The sequence below is a fragment of the Leguminivora glycinivorella genome, chromosome Z (genome assembly GCF_023078275.1).
Source record: "Leguminivora glycinivorella isolate SPB_JAAS2020 chromosome Z, LegGlyc_1.1, whole genome shotgun sequence".
Taxonomy (NCBI): Eukaryota; Metazoa; Arthropoda; class Insecta; order Lepidoptera; family Tortricidae; genus Leguminivora; species Leguminivora glycinivorella.
The window spans coordinates 9,058,480-9,073,706 of NC_062998.1; the positions used below are offsets into that span (position 1 = coordinate 9,058,480).

General features: G+C 44.4%; 1 protein-coding gene across 1 annotated transcript in view; it reads left to right on the forward strand.

Annotated features, from left to right (window-relative positions):
• The window catches only part of LOC125241146 (probable E3 ubiquitin-protein ligase HERC2), a 130,440-nt gene that overhangs the window by 71,099 nt on the left and 44,114 nt on the right, over positions 1–15,227 (forward strand). Inside the window, exons 47-57 of the mRNA XM_048149481.1 lie at positions 5,112–5,216; positions 5,561–5,793; positions 6,659–6,727; positions 7,283–7,454; positions 8,126–8,221; positions 8,980–9,134; positions 9,728–9,949; positions 10,608–10,727; positions 11,549–11,650; positions 12,587–12,742; positions 13,212–13,373. Coding sequence (XP_048005438.1) covers positions 5,112–5,216; positions 5,561–5,793; positions 6,659–6,727; positions 7,283–7,454; positions 8,126–8,221; positions 8,980–9,134; positions 9,728–9,949; positions 10,608–10,727; positions 11,549–11,650; positions 12,587–12,742; positions 13,212–13,373 — 1,592 coding nt within the window. The remainder of the gene's footprint in view (positions 1–5,111; positions 5,217–5,560; positions 5,794–6,658; positions 6,728–7,282; positions 7,455–8,125; positions 8,222–8,979; positions 9,135–9,727; positions 9,950–10,607; positions 10,728–11,548; positions 11,651–12,586; positions 12,743–13,211; positions 13,374–15,227) is intronic.

The window sequence follows — 15,227 nt, forward strand, 5'->3', positions numbered from 1 at the left end:
GCTGCGATAGCGCCGCTGACCGCGGCAGTGTTGTCCGCCGCGTCGGCGCCGCCGAGGTTGCGTAGAAGTTGCCTCCTCGTTAACGATGGCCATCTCTGCGGTGCCGCCGAACAACGTTGTGGCCGCCGCATAGGCGTCGCGTGCGACGCTGTAAGTATGTCTGCTGCTGCCCCGACGCGAGCGCCGTGCCGTTAGTGATCAGTCGTCAATACGCAGGCTACCAGCGCGGCCACCTTCTGCCCCCGCCACAACGCCGCGAGCCTGCTGAAGCTGTCCACCAGTATCGCTGGCCGCCACGCTTATGCTGGCGCCTCGATGGTGATGCAGAGCGTTCGTCTGCCGTGACAACGCCGCGATCCTGCTGAAGCTGTCCACCAGTATCGCTGGCCGCCACGCTTATGCTGGCGCCTCGATGGTGATGCAGAGCGTGCGTCTGCCTTGACAACGCCGCGAGCCTGCTGAAGCTGTCCACCAATATCGCTGGCCGCCACGCTTATGCTGGCGCCTCGATGGTGATGCAGAGCGTTCGTCTGCCGTGACAACGCCGCGATCCTGCTGACTGTCCACCTGCTGTAGCTGTCCACCAGTATCGCTGGCCGCCACGCTTATGCTGGCGCCTCGATGGTGATGCAGCGAGCTCATCTGCCGTGACAACGCCGCGATGCTGCTGAAGCTGTCCACCAGTATTGCTGGGCGCCACGCTTATGCTGGCGCTTCAGTGGTGATGCGGAGCGTAATACTGTTAACCGCTGCACAAGCGTCGCAATCCTTCTGCTGCGTCTGCCGTGACAACGCCGCAAGCTACTTGAAGTTTTCCACCGGTGTCGTCGGACGACACGCTGATGCTGGCGCCTTGATGTCGCCTCGATCGCACGAGGTAAGATTGCAGACGCGGCGACCTTCATCGCGCCACCGAGCGCAATACTGCGGCTGCCGCGAAGGCGTCGCTAATTTTCCTGCCGCGTTTGCCGTGACGACGCCGCGAACTCTGTTGATGCTGTTCACCGATGTAGCTGACTGCCACGCTGGCGCCGGTGCCTCCCGCGCTGACGGCGGCGACCTCGAGAAGGCCACCGAGCACGATACTGCGTGACGCGACAGGGCATCGAGACGCCTTTCGAGCTGACGACGGCCGTCTCAATCTCACCGCCGAACATAACAGCGTCTGCTGCAGTGACAAGCTGGTAAGATTGCTGATGTGGGCCCTTGGTGCTGCTAGCCGCCACGCTGATAACGCCCGTCGCGCCTAAGATGTCACGCTCACCGCGAACACTGTCTTCCCCTACAATGGTGCCACGACCACGACTATCCAGGCTCCGTCTGCTACGGTATCGTTGCAGACTCTGTTGCTGACCAGGCTGATACTACCCTCCAATGTGAACTATGGTATCCACTCTTCTCTTTCCAGTTCCCGTGAAGTACGACAGTATTTACACTCTATTTTGACCAAGGACTCCTCCGTCGCCGAAGTGAGAACAGATAAATTCTAAAGATGCTACGTCCTAACGTGGTTTGGACACCCATAGTTGAACGAGGTAAGACGTCAATAACCGGACGAGGAGCCGCACTGCTGCGAGGGTGTCCTGACGATGTTCGCGAGCTATCTAATCGGAGAGGCGCCTCGCGAGACGACCCTGTGATTCCTGTACATCGCTCATTGTTTAGGTCAAAGACATCGTAAAGGTTTGCGGAATTAAAAAAAAAAAAAAATCTTTCAGAATGTCCAGATCTGAATTCGAGCCAGCGTCCTGCATCCTGAGCGTGCGTCTGTTTACCGGGTGGACACCAGAACCGATCGGTAATCTGGCCGCGGGGGTTCCAAGTACACGACGATTTCCCGGAGGCTTGTGGCGCCCACTGTCCATTCGAGAGATTAACTTATTCGCCGAGCCTCTAATAAACAAATTGGGAAAAATAAACCCGCTTCGCCTTAGTGAACTTGAGATTCCAGCTCAAAGCGAAAGGGGCCAGGAACTCAGGAGGCCTCCAGTAGTTGTCATCTGGCTCGACTATACTGAATTTATATAGTGCTTGATTCGATCGTAGAACCTGATTGTTTTTCAACCGGACAATTTCACAACTTTCGTAGTCTACAGAGGAAGGTTGCACCGCTGCAGTTTCCAGCATTACCTCGTACAGCTGCCGATAGCTGTAGGCCAATCGCCCCTGTTTTGCTTGCATCTGCAGCCCGATAAGACCTTCAATAATCGGAACATTGTACGAAGTAAAGCTCTTCCGATGGAAAATAATCTTCAACAGGCGGTGGCGCCGGCGACTGAAGTGACATGCAGCCGGATTAAGGTTCGCATAGCACTATATGCTATGCACAGTTCGGTTGTATGTTATGTTATGCTGTACGATGGCAGGACTACATCTCTTCTGTTACGAGTAACTACGACAGTAACTGCTGACTCCAACAGACTGTCGTACGAGGTCAGTATGCACCCCCTGGGAGCCAAGTAAGTGACCTTCGGTGACCTCGCCTTCTGCTTCGCCCGTCATCGTACCTCTTCGTCTGCGAGAGCCCTGCATTACGCCGTACAACGGTACATATTAAGCCTCCGCCACACATAGCGCTAACGCTACGCTATCAGCGCGCTGAATGCGCGTGCATTCCGCTCGCGTCCCGCGCGCGTTGCGCTCGCAATCAGCGCTCGTTAGTTCCCGCTAGCACCCACTGGGCGCAACGCCAGCGTTTGTGCGGTGCACCGCCATTATTGCGCTCCGCCTACGCTCTTAAAGCGCGCATGTGTGGCGGTGTTTTAATTCACCCCTTGACCTGCTACCACGACGTGTTCAGCAACCACCAGCGATGCGACACGGACGTCTCCACCTCTCAGTCTACTCTGTCGACCTTCATTGCACGAAGTAGAAATCCGTCGCATCGGGTTTTGGATTAGGTAATGGATTACCCTAAGAGTCAATGACTGACTTGAAGAAATCGACTGATACCTCCGTCCAGTGTAGTAGCAATCGACAGCGCTCGTACATCATCATCTCATCATCTAGGCTAGTTTTACCGAGCGATCGGTATCCTCAAATGCCCTCACTAAAAAGAGTTCAGAGTTCAGGAGTCTCGCTTGCAACCGCGCTCGCTTGACGCGAAATAGTCTGATCGAAAATACCAGTATTGTAACAAATAGCCCTTGGGCGCGTGAGTGATGACCTTTTTCTGTGTTTGATATGGACGTATGACGTTGGACTTTAAATAGTCATATCAAAGCTAATATTGATTTAGATAATTTTTACGAAGGGTTGACAAAAGCAGTATCAATTACGTTACCCTGCTACAGTACAGATAGTTACACTACTTTTACAGTTAATTTCCACACTTTGTGTCTGAAATTGGGTTTATAACCTGATAAAATAACGTGTCTGTTAATAATAATAGTGTATCTAAGGTTTTTGTATCTTGTTCAAGTCAGCCTCGCCTACATCTCTTTTGGTTTTGATCTGCGATGTATAATAATGTCATTTCTCTAACTATTCGCTGACTAAAGCTAAACGTCATCACGAAAATCTCTTTAGGCGTTTCTGGCACCGAGATATTCGCGGATCGAAGGCTATTTCGACTGATAAATCTGTCAAATCGGTTCAACAACTGATTCACTTATTCTTCTATGCTATGCCAATAGGGCTACCAAAGGCTTGCGCGCCAGCTGACTCGCCACCAGGAGATAATAAACAGGTCTCTATAAAGACCTCGGATATACAAACGGCACAAATAATATAATAATTTTACCTTCCAATAAAATTGTTATTATTTTGCCTGGTATATCCGAGGTCTGAGTGATGCCTTCCTGGTAGGCTTAATATACCGTCGGCACTTCTCCTCAACAATGAGGGTGGCTGGTGGCGGGTCGGGGCGCGGGGGGCCTTGTGTTGCAGGTGGGGAAAAACGGGACTACCAACATCGCGGCGGTGTGACGCCGGAGCGACTTACAACGAACGATGGCGCCATCTACCGGTCCGATGCGACGTCTACGACGTACTCTCTCTATAAAGACCTCGGATATACCAGGCAAAATAATAACAATTTTATTGGAAGGTAAAATTATTATATTAAACTGACCTCCAACGTTTCAAGGACGGCGTTGTCCCCGTGGTCTCGGAGAAGACTGGCTTGAAATGACATCAACACCTTCTGACAGCCGCGCGAGTAATATCGACAGTCGTTAAATCAAATATCGTCAGTGTTGTATGTCGACAGAGTAACATCCCTAGTGCGCAAACAGTTCAAGTTGATAATCAAAACCAAGTGCGGGTAGTTCGAAAAACTCGCGCGGCTGTCAGAAGATGTTGATGTCATTTCAAGCCAGTCTTCTCCGAGACCACGGGGACAACGCCGTCCTTGAAACGTTGGAGGTCAGTTTAATATGTAGTTATACGCGATTAAGTCCCGATTTTAAAAATAATGATGTGTAATAATCGTGAAAGTTTAAATCAGAGCTCGCCTAGTGTATCATAGTTATTTTCACAGTGTAATGTCATACGGTATTCTGGTTTGGGGCAAAGCAGCTGACATACAGACTATCTTTGTATTACAAAAGAGAGCCATTCGTTCTATTTACAACTTAGGAACACGTGAATCAGTAAGAGAACTCTTCAAAGAAATTAATATCTTAACTGTAGCTTCCCAATACATTTATGATAGTATAATTTATGTTGTTAAGAATTTAGACTGTTTCACTAAGAATTCTGATATCCATAATTATAACACTAGAAACAAAAATAAGCTTGCCATAAAGAAGTTTCGTGTCCGTAAAGTACAGAAGTCATTTGTTGGGCAATGCATTCATTTTTATAATAAGTTACTTATGTTTCATGAAAATCGGTCCACTAGGTCGCGGTCGGGGGTTTTTTAAAAATTTTAATTTTGTGGTTAGGTTAGGTTATATTGATATACAAAGTAGGGAAAATGCGATTGGAAAGTTTTCACGCGGAACAAACGCGTTCAGGGAGTAGATCGAACTACTCACGTGGCCTACGATAGAGCGAGCTTGCCCAGAAGGTGCCTATTCTCCCTTGATTTGGAGGGTTATATGAGCTCGGAAATGTAGACTCCACTCCTTTACTATATGCTTTTATATTGATCTAGTTATATGTTTCAGCTCGCAAAGACCTGAACACCATGTGGAGCAACTCGCCGCAAGTGAAACAAGTCGTTGAGATGGGGTTTTCGAGAAATGCTGTTTACTCGGCCATACAAGTTCTAGGTGAGATTCCACTATATTTTAATATCTAAACCTGTCGAATATTATGGTGTTTTTAATGAAGAAAATCTTATGACTTTCATCACCAGTCAATTTGCATCAAATTATTAGCACAACAGTATTACAGTAAAATATGATGATATATGCTAATAAGTAGCTTAATGCGTCAACCAGAATCAAATCTTAATCATAGATGACAGCATCTCATCGCCGCATTATTTTATATAAAGATCGTATCATTCATGGTGATCTGCGCTTCAAATCTACCCTTTAATAATATGAATCAGAACCTACGTCGTCGTAATTACGTTTATAATTATTTTAAATTATTATTTAACCAATTTCAGGAGGCAACACCGTGCCATCAGTCGAAACTCTAGTCGCGTACCTCCTAGAACTGTCCCAGCACGGTATCGAAGAGTCAGTATTCGAACCCAAACCGAATTCCTCCAAAGCGGAGAAGAAACCGACTCCTTACCGGTGGCGCAGTTGTTTCGCCTCAGAAGATGAATACGCGCAGTATCTGTCTGACGTCATCACCGCGGGCATGACTGTGCGGTGTTGCAAGGCGTTTGAAGCGGTAAGACTTTCTGGTGTACTCTAACCAAGGCTTGTAGACAAGTGGCCATTGATAACTAGAGAGCGGATTACATGTAGCGATTAAAATATTAATATGGATATGACTCGCATAATTTATTATTTTTTCTACACACAAAAAAATTATAAAAGTAAAAGCCTTTTTGGATGATTTTGTGAATATTAAGCAAAAATAGTAATGATAATAAAATTAATTAATAAAAAAATGTTTGTTAATTTTTGATAATTTATTTATATAAGTTCTTGTAAAAACTTCTATATTACGACTCAAAGAATAGAAAAATGAAAATAATTCGCTTCCTGTATACAAACTCCTTTATTTAGAATAAAATACTTTTCCTTATTAATGTAGTTATTTACAAAAATAACTACATTTAAAGAAAATAAAAATTACACTTACAAAAAATAACATTAATTTAATCTACGAAGTTTGCGGTGTGCGATGTAGATGCGATAGATTGTAAGACCTTATTATAATCCACATGTCATGTAATTAAAAAAATGCACTAATCATATCCATATTAATATTTAAATCGCTACATGAAATCCGCTCTCTATTGATAACTCTCCGTAGCGTATTTTATTTCTATCTCGCTCCTGTATTAGTACGATGAAGCTAGTTGCGTTGCGTTGCGAGAGTCACTAACTGGCCACTTGTCTATAAGCCCAAGGGGTCTAGCTAATATGCTAATGTCTCTCTGTCATACTCACCTGGAAGAGTGTTATAAAACTTATAAAGGATTACCGTTTTGTTCTACAAGTTTTGGCATTTTGGTTGTCCCCAGTTCTTGTCGCATAGCGAATAAATTGATAATGTGAGTAAATATAATGTTTTTAACATATTCCAGGTACAACTGGGGGACGTCGGACAAGTCCAAAAGGTTGAACGCGATATAAAGCAAAACGTTTTCTTGCACGTAAGTATCAACATTATTCTCAATAAAGTTATAACATCGCATGAGAAAATTAAGATAGAGCTTTTGTATTACGCAATATTATGCAATGTAGTCTCTAATTCATTCAGAAGCGCTGGTAAAGTACATGCGACTTTGGTTCCGGAGGTCGCGGGTTCGAACCCCGGCTCGCACCAATGAGTTTTTCGGAATTTATGTGCTCAATGTCATTTGATATTTGCCAGTCGCTTTTCGGTGAAGAAACACATCGTGAGGAAACCGGACTAATTCCAATAAGGTCTAGTTTACCCTTCGGGTTTTAAGGTCAGACGGCAGTCGCTTTCGTAAAAACTAGTGCCTACGCCAAATCTTGGGATTAGTTGTCAAAGCGGACCCCAGGCTCCCATGAGCCGTGGCAAATGTCGGGATAAGGAGGATGTGATGTGGTCTCTAAACCATTCCTCGCGGCGACATTCATCCCTCTAATGAAATCCGTGCCTACATTTTTCTTTCTACCGTTTTTTTATAGTGGCAAAATTGGACTGACAGACTTTAAATTTAATATTCTATGTCTAAAAGGTGGAATGGCGAGGCCTAGGCCGCGTCGCCGGCGTACGCGCAGTGAACGCCGAAGTGGTCTCTGGTGGCGCGCCCTTTACGTCCGGCGACCGCGTGCGGGTCCGCTCGGCGGTCACGCAGCCGCGCTACAAGTGGGGCTGCGTGGACCACACCAGCGTCGGCACTGTCATTGGTTAGTTATACTGGTTATGCTATACACTACCATAGACAAAGGTGGAGCGGCGAGGCCTCGGCGAGGGTTGTACGCAGCAAATACCGAAGAAGAATAAGGGCCAGTTGCATCAACCAGCTTTGACAGACACATCATCGTCACACAGCAGACGACTATGGAATTTCCCATGCAATAACATTTAACGAACGCTTTGATAACCCTACTTCGCGATCTCCAAAACCAAAACTAGGCGCCTGCTGCACCCTCTTTTGATTTTTTTAATGGTGAGCTATATCACTACCTAAACATAGACAATTTATAAGGTTTAATATTATTACCGAAGCACTAGTGTAAGGCACTGGTCCCACCGCAAGCTTGTAAGCTATGAGCTGTCGGCTATAAAAACAAACAAAAGATAAGCACCCCTGTGCAAATAAAAGAGACACGGCGATATTGATAGCTCACCGCTGGGCGAGTAACTATAAACATCGCCGTGTCTCTTTTATTTACACGGGAGTGATTATCTTTTGTTCGTTTTTATAGCCAATAGCTCATCGGCTTACTAGCTCGCGGTGGGACCAGTGCCTATATAGATACTGCTAGACAAGTCCAGCTATTATTTACTATTCCCTGTATAAAAAAGAGACCTCTATATTTTGTTTGTTATTGTTTAATTATTTCTTTATTTTCAGGTATCGCCCACAACGGCAGAGACTTGACGGTGGATTTTCCGCAACAGCCCGGTTGGACGGGGCAGGTCAGCGAGATGGAGCTCGTCACTGATCAATGTTAGTACTGACTATCCCTTTTTTATTATTTATATGTATAAGGTGTGGGATTAATATAACGGAATAAATTATAAATCTGCGTATCACAATTTGACGATGAAGATGACTGGGTACGGACGAAAATGCCGAATATTGGAATAATTTTGGCTTACCTTACTGTTAGATCATTTTAGTTTGTCAAAATACTTTTCACCACACCAACTGGTAAAGGCTTACTTTGCTATTCGAAAACAGATAGCAAAATTGCATTTTATCCACAAGACTGAAAAGTAATTTCATACAAATTTTAACTTGATGTCTTGAGCTGGCTGGTATAATTTACGTATAAATGATGATTTTGAATCATAAATATTGATTAGATTGATAGATTTGAATTAGTTTGATGTTTTATAGTCAGTATTTTGTTCGTGTTGGTGTGGTAAAATATTGTTAGATTTAGATTTGACTAGTTTGATGTTTTATAGTCAGTATTTTGTTTGTTTAACCTTGGCAAAGTTTGTTTAACCTTCGTGCCTTGAAACCCTCGCAACGCTCAAGATTCCACTTTTTGAACCACTCGCTACGCTCGCGGTTCTTAGTGGTAATAGTGGAATCTTTCGCTTGCTCGGGTATCAATATTGGCACGTGCGGTTAAACAACAACTTTGCCCCCTTGTAAAACAAATAACTATTTAGTAAAAATTCACCAGTAAGCCATGTCTGTAATCTCTGTTTTCTTGACTGCTAAATATACGAGAAACATTTTTCCTCATTTTACAGCGGAATGGGGCGAGACCGCCGGCGGTACCACGGTCAATTGGCGTGGCGCCATTCGAGTATTACGTGTCTCTTCTTGTCGGCCGGGAGCCGGCGCTCGTAGGTTACTGGACGCTCAACCCCATACTTATTGGCAGAGCGCTAGTGGGACGGGACAGGTGAGATTCATTTTTGACTCTTTAATGAGTCTTAAAGAGATATTGGCGTTTAAACTACTGGATTGAACTGCATAATCCCAAAGTCCTTTCAACTGAACGTCTTTACTATAGCAGGAAAGTACGTGAAGCGATTAAAATCAGGAAACATCGTAATTTCAATCAAAATGAAGGACAGGGGATTTTATCTTCGTAGAATCCAGTGATTAGCAAGTGTAAACGTGAGAAAACTTCCGGTCCCATACCATCGGATGTCGTGAGTGTTGTATGTAGGCAGAGTGGCAACCTTAGCGTAAAAGTGACTATGACAATCAAGTGCGGGTTGGTTGATGTTGATACAACTCCCAGCCAGTCTACCCGTGACCACGGACGTAATGTCATGTCCGAAACGTCGGGTTAAATATAAACGTAAGTTTTACACCATTAAGTCCCGTTTTTATTTTATTAATATGTTTAAAACAGCATCCCCCTCGCGTTATCCCGGAATTTGCCACGGCTCATGGGAGCCTGAGGTCCGCTGTGACAACTAACATTGGCGTTTAAAACTGGACATAAATTCATTGGTGACTCTTTATGAATTATTGTTCTTTTTCCAGCATTGGATCCGGATAGAAATGCGCAACGGCGTCGTCGTACGCCGACTTGGCCTCGGCGTTCCCGTGGGCAGCCATGGTCCCGCCGCGCTCGCTGTCAGAGCTGGCAGCAGTTTCGAGGACGCCGCTCTTACACCATTGGCTGCCGTGCCTTGTGCCCCGGCGTCCAGGGACAGGCCACTGCAGCATTTGGCGCAGATACAGTTGCTTGTCGACTGCAAACAGGTGAGGTGGCTGATTATAACTTTTTCCTGCAGTGGACCGCATAGAGATGCGATTAGGTCTCGGCAAACCAGTGGGCGGCCACGGGTCGGCCGCGCTCGCCGTCAGAGCTGGCAGAAGTTTCGAAGACGCCGCTCTTACACCATTGGCAGCCGTGCCTTGTGCCCCGGCGTCTAGGGATCGGCCATTGCAGCATTTAGCTCAGATACAGTTGCTGGTCGACTGTAAACAGGTGAGGTGGCTGATTATAACTTGGTCCAGCATTGGTAGAGATTCGACTAGGTCTCTGCGTCCCCGTGGGCAGCCACAGGCCGGCTGCGCTCGGCGTTCGCGCTGGCGGCAGTTTTGAAGACGCGGCACTAACAGGCGCCGCGGGTGTCCAAGCATTGGATCTGTTTGAATTAGTCAAGTGATACTAGTCTTTTTGAATATGTAGATAAAGGCAACCTTCAACACAAGAGTGAACAGGCATCTTCTGGGCGAGCTCACTCCATCGTAGGCCACGTCTTTGCCTTTGGCTAGTCTGTGGTCAAGAGTAAGCCCATTCATAATAATAATAATTAAAAAAAAGGCCGCTGCCATTCCGGTGTGAGCCGACCCTAATTTATAAAATAATAAACTAAAATTTCCCAGCAAATAAAATAAACTACTTTACTTTCAGCATTACACGTGTATCGAGATCAGCATCAAACAAAACCGCAACGTGAACGCGGACTGCCGCGTCCACGGCCTCTACATTACCGGCTTCAGGACCAACCCGCTTTACACCGACATTGTACAGGTAAGCGTCCCTGGAAAATCAAAAACCTAAAATTGTATAATATAATTATGTAGTCGCTTTCTTTGAAAGTGCTCCGAGGAATTGTTCGGGTCACAGAACTTAATTTAGGTGGTTCGGGTTAATCCCTGTCGCCTCTCTCAGCCAGATCTACTACTTAGATGATTGGCAGACCTCAACCACAGTATAATAAAGAGTACTATCGTACAGTATGGCCACTCCTGCTCCCCGCTGAAGGCGCCGCCCACCCCCTCTCGGTTACCTTACGGTTACCGCCTGTCAAAAACACGAACAGTCGACCTGTCATATTTCACTCATACAAGCATAGTATACGCGTCCACATACACGAGCTTAGACTGTGTGCTAGGAACGCGCCTCTTTCATATATTTGAGTGCCAGTGTCCGAGGTGTGCCTCAACTGTGCGTAATTTTTGCATCGCACAGCAAACTGTGCAATTATCTGTCGCTTGCGGTATTATCGGACTGATACGACCCTCTAAATTGTAAGGAAAGAGCGTACTCCTATATTTAAAATTGCGTCAAAGCATCTACAACTCTATTGATGCCCTCTGACGATAAAAAGAACGTTATACTCATACCACGACCTATCCAGGTTACAAATACGAATACGAATCAACTACTTTTTTCTTATTTTTTCTTCTCGTGTTGTTGGTTTCGTTTTTTATACTAGGCGAGACCAGAAGGTAGCGACGCTTAATGCCCTGTCTGTTGCGGCCCGTAAATCCTTCACGGAGCATGTTTTGTTCATATTTTAGAATGTATATTGAAACATCAGAATTAAATCTTATACCCTTAATTTTCAGAGCATGAATTTCATAGCGGACGATTGGATGGAGAAAGACAATCCCACTGGAGCTGTGTCCGTCGACAACAATCCTCCTATAATGCCCGCTGATTGCCCAAAGGTACCTTGAAGTTTATATATCCAATCCTAAACTATAAGAAATTGTAAGAATAAGATTCGTATGTGTATGTTTGCAAGCAAAAGGGAATGTACAAGTTTCTAATGGGGTGGCAACGCGCATGTGACACTGTTTGAGTTGCAGGCGTCCATAGGTTATGATGACCGCTTTACATCAGGCGGGCCGTATGCTTGTTTGCCACCGACGTAGTATATATATATATATATATATAAAATAAAATAAAAAATACGATTTTTATTACGTGCGTGTGATGGATACGGTTGTGTTTTATGAAACAAGATTTTAACTCATATGACCCCTACCTTCATCAGCACGGGAAGTTATTGATATTTTATCGTCTATCACGCGACCATGCTTCCCGTGCAGGCCTGTAGAGTCAAAATCGAGACATCAGAGGTCTTTAAAGAAGAGGTCTAGAAAGGTTTAGCGCGAGCTTATAGCTAGATAGCTCTGGATGGCCACTGTTACATTTTTTTTAAGGTTTATGAAACAAGATTTGAAATTAAAACAATCGCTTTTGAGCACAATGTATTTATTAACATTATTAACGCTACCACCAAAAAAGATTCCACTGAGCCTTGCCTTTCTATTAGTTTAAAGTAAGTTATTGTGTATGTTTACAGTGCCGAGGGCTAGCTACGCTTGAACATGAGGCTAAATTTCTAAATTGATTTAAGGGAACAAACGCTCTACAAATAAGATCGTGTTAGATATTTAGGGCAGGTTGCATCGAACCGTCTGTCACCGTTAAAGCGTTCGTTAAATTTTAGTGTATGGGAAGTTCCATAGGCGTCTGCTGCGTGACGATGATGTGTCTGTCAAATGTGGGTAATGCAACTGGCCCTTAATGTGTAATATAATATTGCAGGTGACTGAACCTCCCTACCCTCTATCATTAATTGGTATTCTCTTTTGCAGGTTTACGTGTGGGGCCTAAACGACAAAGACCAACTGGGCGGTGTGAAAGGCTCCAAAGTGAAGGTGCCTGTGTTCTCTCCTGGTCTCAGCGCTCTTAAACCTGTACACATAGCCGGCGGTTCGAAGACGCTTTTCATCGTGTCGCATGATGGGAAAGTAAGTACAAAAGGGTAAAAAGAAATATCGCAGCACATGAGAAGCTATATCGTTATGTACAGTCAACTAATTTGAATCATAGGCCACTCTAGAACCTTTACACAGTAAACGTCAATGTGACTTCTTATGGCAGATAGAACACGGTTTTAATGAGCCAGGGTTCTAGAGTGGCCTGGGTAGCTTGGCAAAATAGATTTTAAATGGAACAAATTTTCATTTTGATGATGCAGTAAGTGTTCCATAGTTGCCACATGCGACGACGGTAGGTAGACGGTGGCGGCGATATAACTCAAATGTAACGCTCCAGGCACATTTCGGGGTCTGTATTGTATTCAAAACTGTCCCATACTATGTAGCGCACGACGCAAGAGTTTTTAGTTTTGTTTTGCCGTTCGAGGGTATAACAATTAAAGAGATTAATTGTCTTGTCTTTGCGAGTATAGTAGTCTAAATGTTCTTAAATTTCCAGCTTTACGCCTGCGGAGAGGGCACCAATGGTCGCCTCGGCCTAGGTCACAGCAACAACGTATCAACACCGCGCGCCAACCCACATCTCTCGCATGTATTAGTGCGTCGCGTCGCTGTACATTCGGGCGGGAAACACGCCCTCGCTCTAACAGCGGATGGGAAGGTAAGTCAGCGTTGTAATGTAGTTGAAGTTGGTGTTGTGACTCCTGACTTATGATTGGATGATTGGAGTAGGCGTCAATGGCTGGCTGGGATTAGGCCACAGCAACAATGTAACCAAACCACACGTCAATCTAAATCTCTCACACTCCAAATCTATCGCTTTGATGTAAATACACTCGGGCGCTTGCCCTCATTGGTAATGGTAAAATAAATCTGAGTAGCTACTTTTTTCTGCAAGTCGCCGACAAAACACTCAACTTCTATTGGTTTGACATCGATTTTCTGTCCGGCATACAGTAAGAGCGTGCGCAGACAGAGAGCGGTCTGGAGTTCTGCGTTCCGCGTTCAGAGTTCTGCGTTCTTTAGAATGTACCGAGTCTGTAGCAGCAACGCACACAGCGGGCAGTCTGCCCGCGGCGGTCAAAGCGGAACGCCGCGTTCTAGCGTTCTTTTCCCGCCGAGACAGAGAACGCCGGAACGCGGGGATGTCCGAGGTTGCAAACACAGAAAAATAATGAATTTGTTAGGAAAAGGAAGGATTTCTGAGGTCGAATCTACGGATAGTACACGACGAATTGCTGTTATGTTTATTTTATCCTTTATAAATAATTACAATGCCCTAAAAATACAACCAGCCTTTATTTTTCTCAATTAATGAAACTATTCATCGACATGCGAATAAAAATATCGAATCGCTGTTCATCTGTAAGGAGAATTTAATAGATGTAATGTTTGAGCAATAATTCTTCATAGGAAAACAAACTTTCCAGTGACATGTTGCATGTACAAAGGCACAATCCAAACTAGAACGCGAGAATTTGAACGCCGCCTGTGTGCGTTGGAGCTCTTGAGCGGTCAACGGTCACCAGAACGCGGAACATTTCAACGATTCTTCTAAAGAGGTCGCTACTGTTGATGCCAATTTCGTTTGTTTGTTTGAGATACATTAACAAATAGAAAAAATGAATTGCTTCGCGTGTCCGAATTTAATAGAAAGTAAACAAGAGCTGCTAGAATGCGTAGCCTGCACACAAACATATCACTACAAGTGTCTTGGGATGAGTTCAAGTTATTATACAAATAATGAGACAGAGCTAAATAAGACATGGAGATGCCCACACTGTACAAATATAACAACTCGCCGAAAAAATGATAGTACGCCAGTTAGAAGAATGTTTGACTTGTCATATTTAGATGAAACAGACATGTCCATAGATGATAATCAAAATGAACCACAACCTTCTCTCAGGCCAGATCTGCCCAACCAGAGCTTTTTGGATATCTCTAAGACTCAGCAGCCCCCAGTAGCACAAAAACTCGCGACAATTGAAGAAATTAGTAAATTATTAGATACTAAACTAAACAACAACAATACTGTAGTTATAAGAAATTTGGAAACTCTTATAAAATCTGAAATTAATAAGGCCATTGGGAAATATCAACAAGAACTTACACAAAAAAACAACACAATAACATTAGAACAGAAACGAATAGCCAAGGAACTACATGTTACTAACGAAAAAATTAAAGAACTTGAGCTCCAAAATCAAAAACTAACTACTGAACTACGGTATCTGAAGGGCCGCTTAGATGAAAAACCCACTGATAACGGAAACCACAAAGCATTTATATTATATGGATTGGAAGAATATTATGGTGAAACTGAGAACGAACTTTACCCACGCATTAACTACATATTTAATGAAATACTACACGTGCACATAAATGGTTTCATTGAAACTGTAAGGAGAATAGGGAAAAAGGAAATCGTCGACCAGTCCTCATTGAACTTCTGAGCACAAGGATGAAGAAATATGTCTTAGATAACGCACGTCAATTTAGGAACACTGGACTT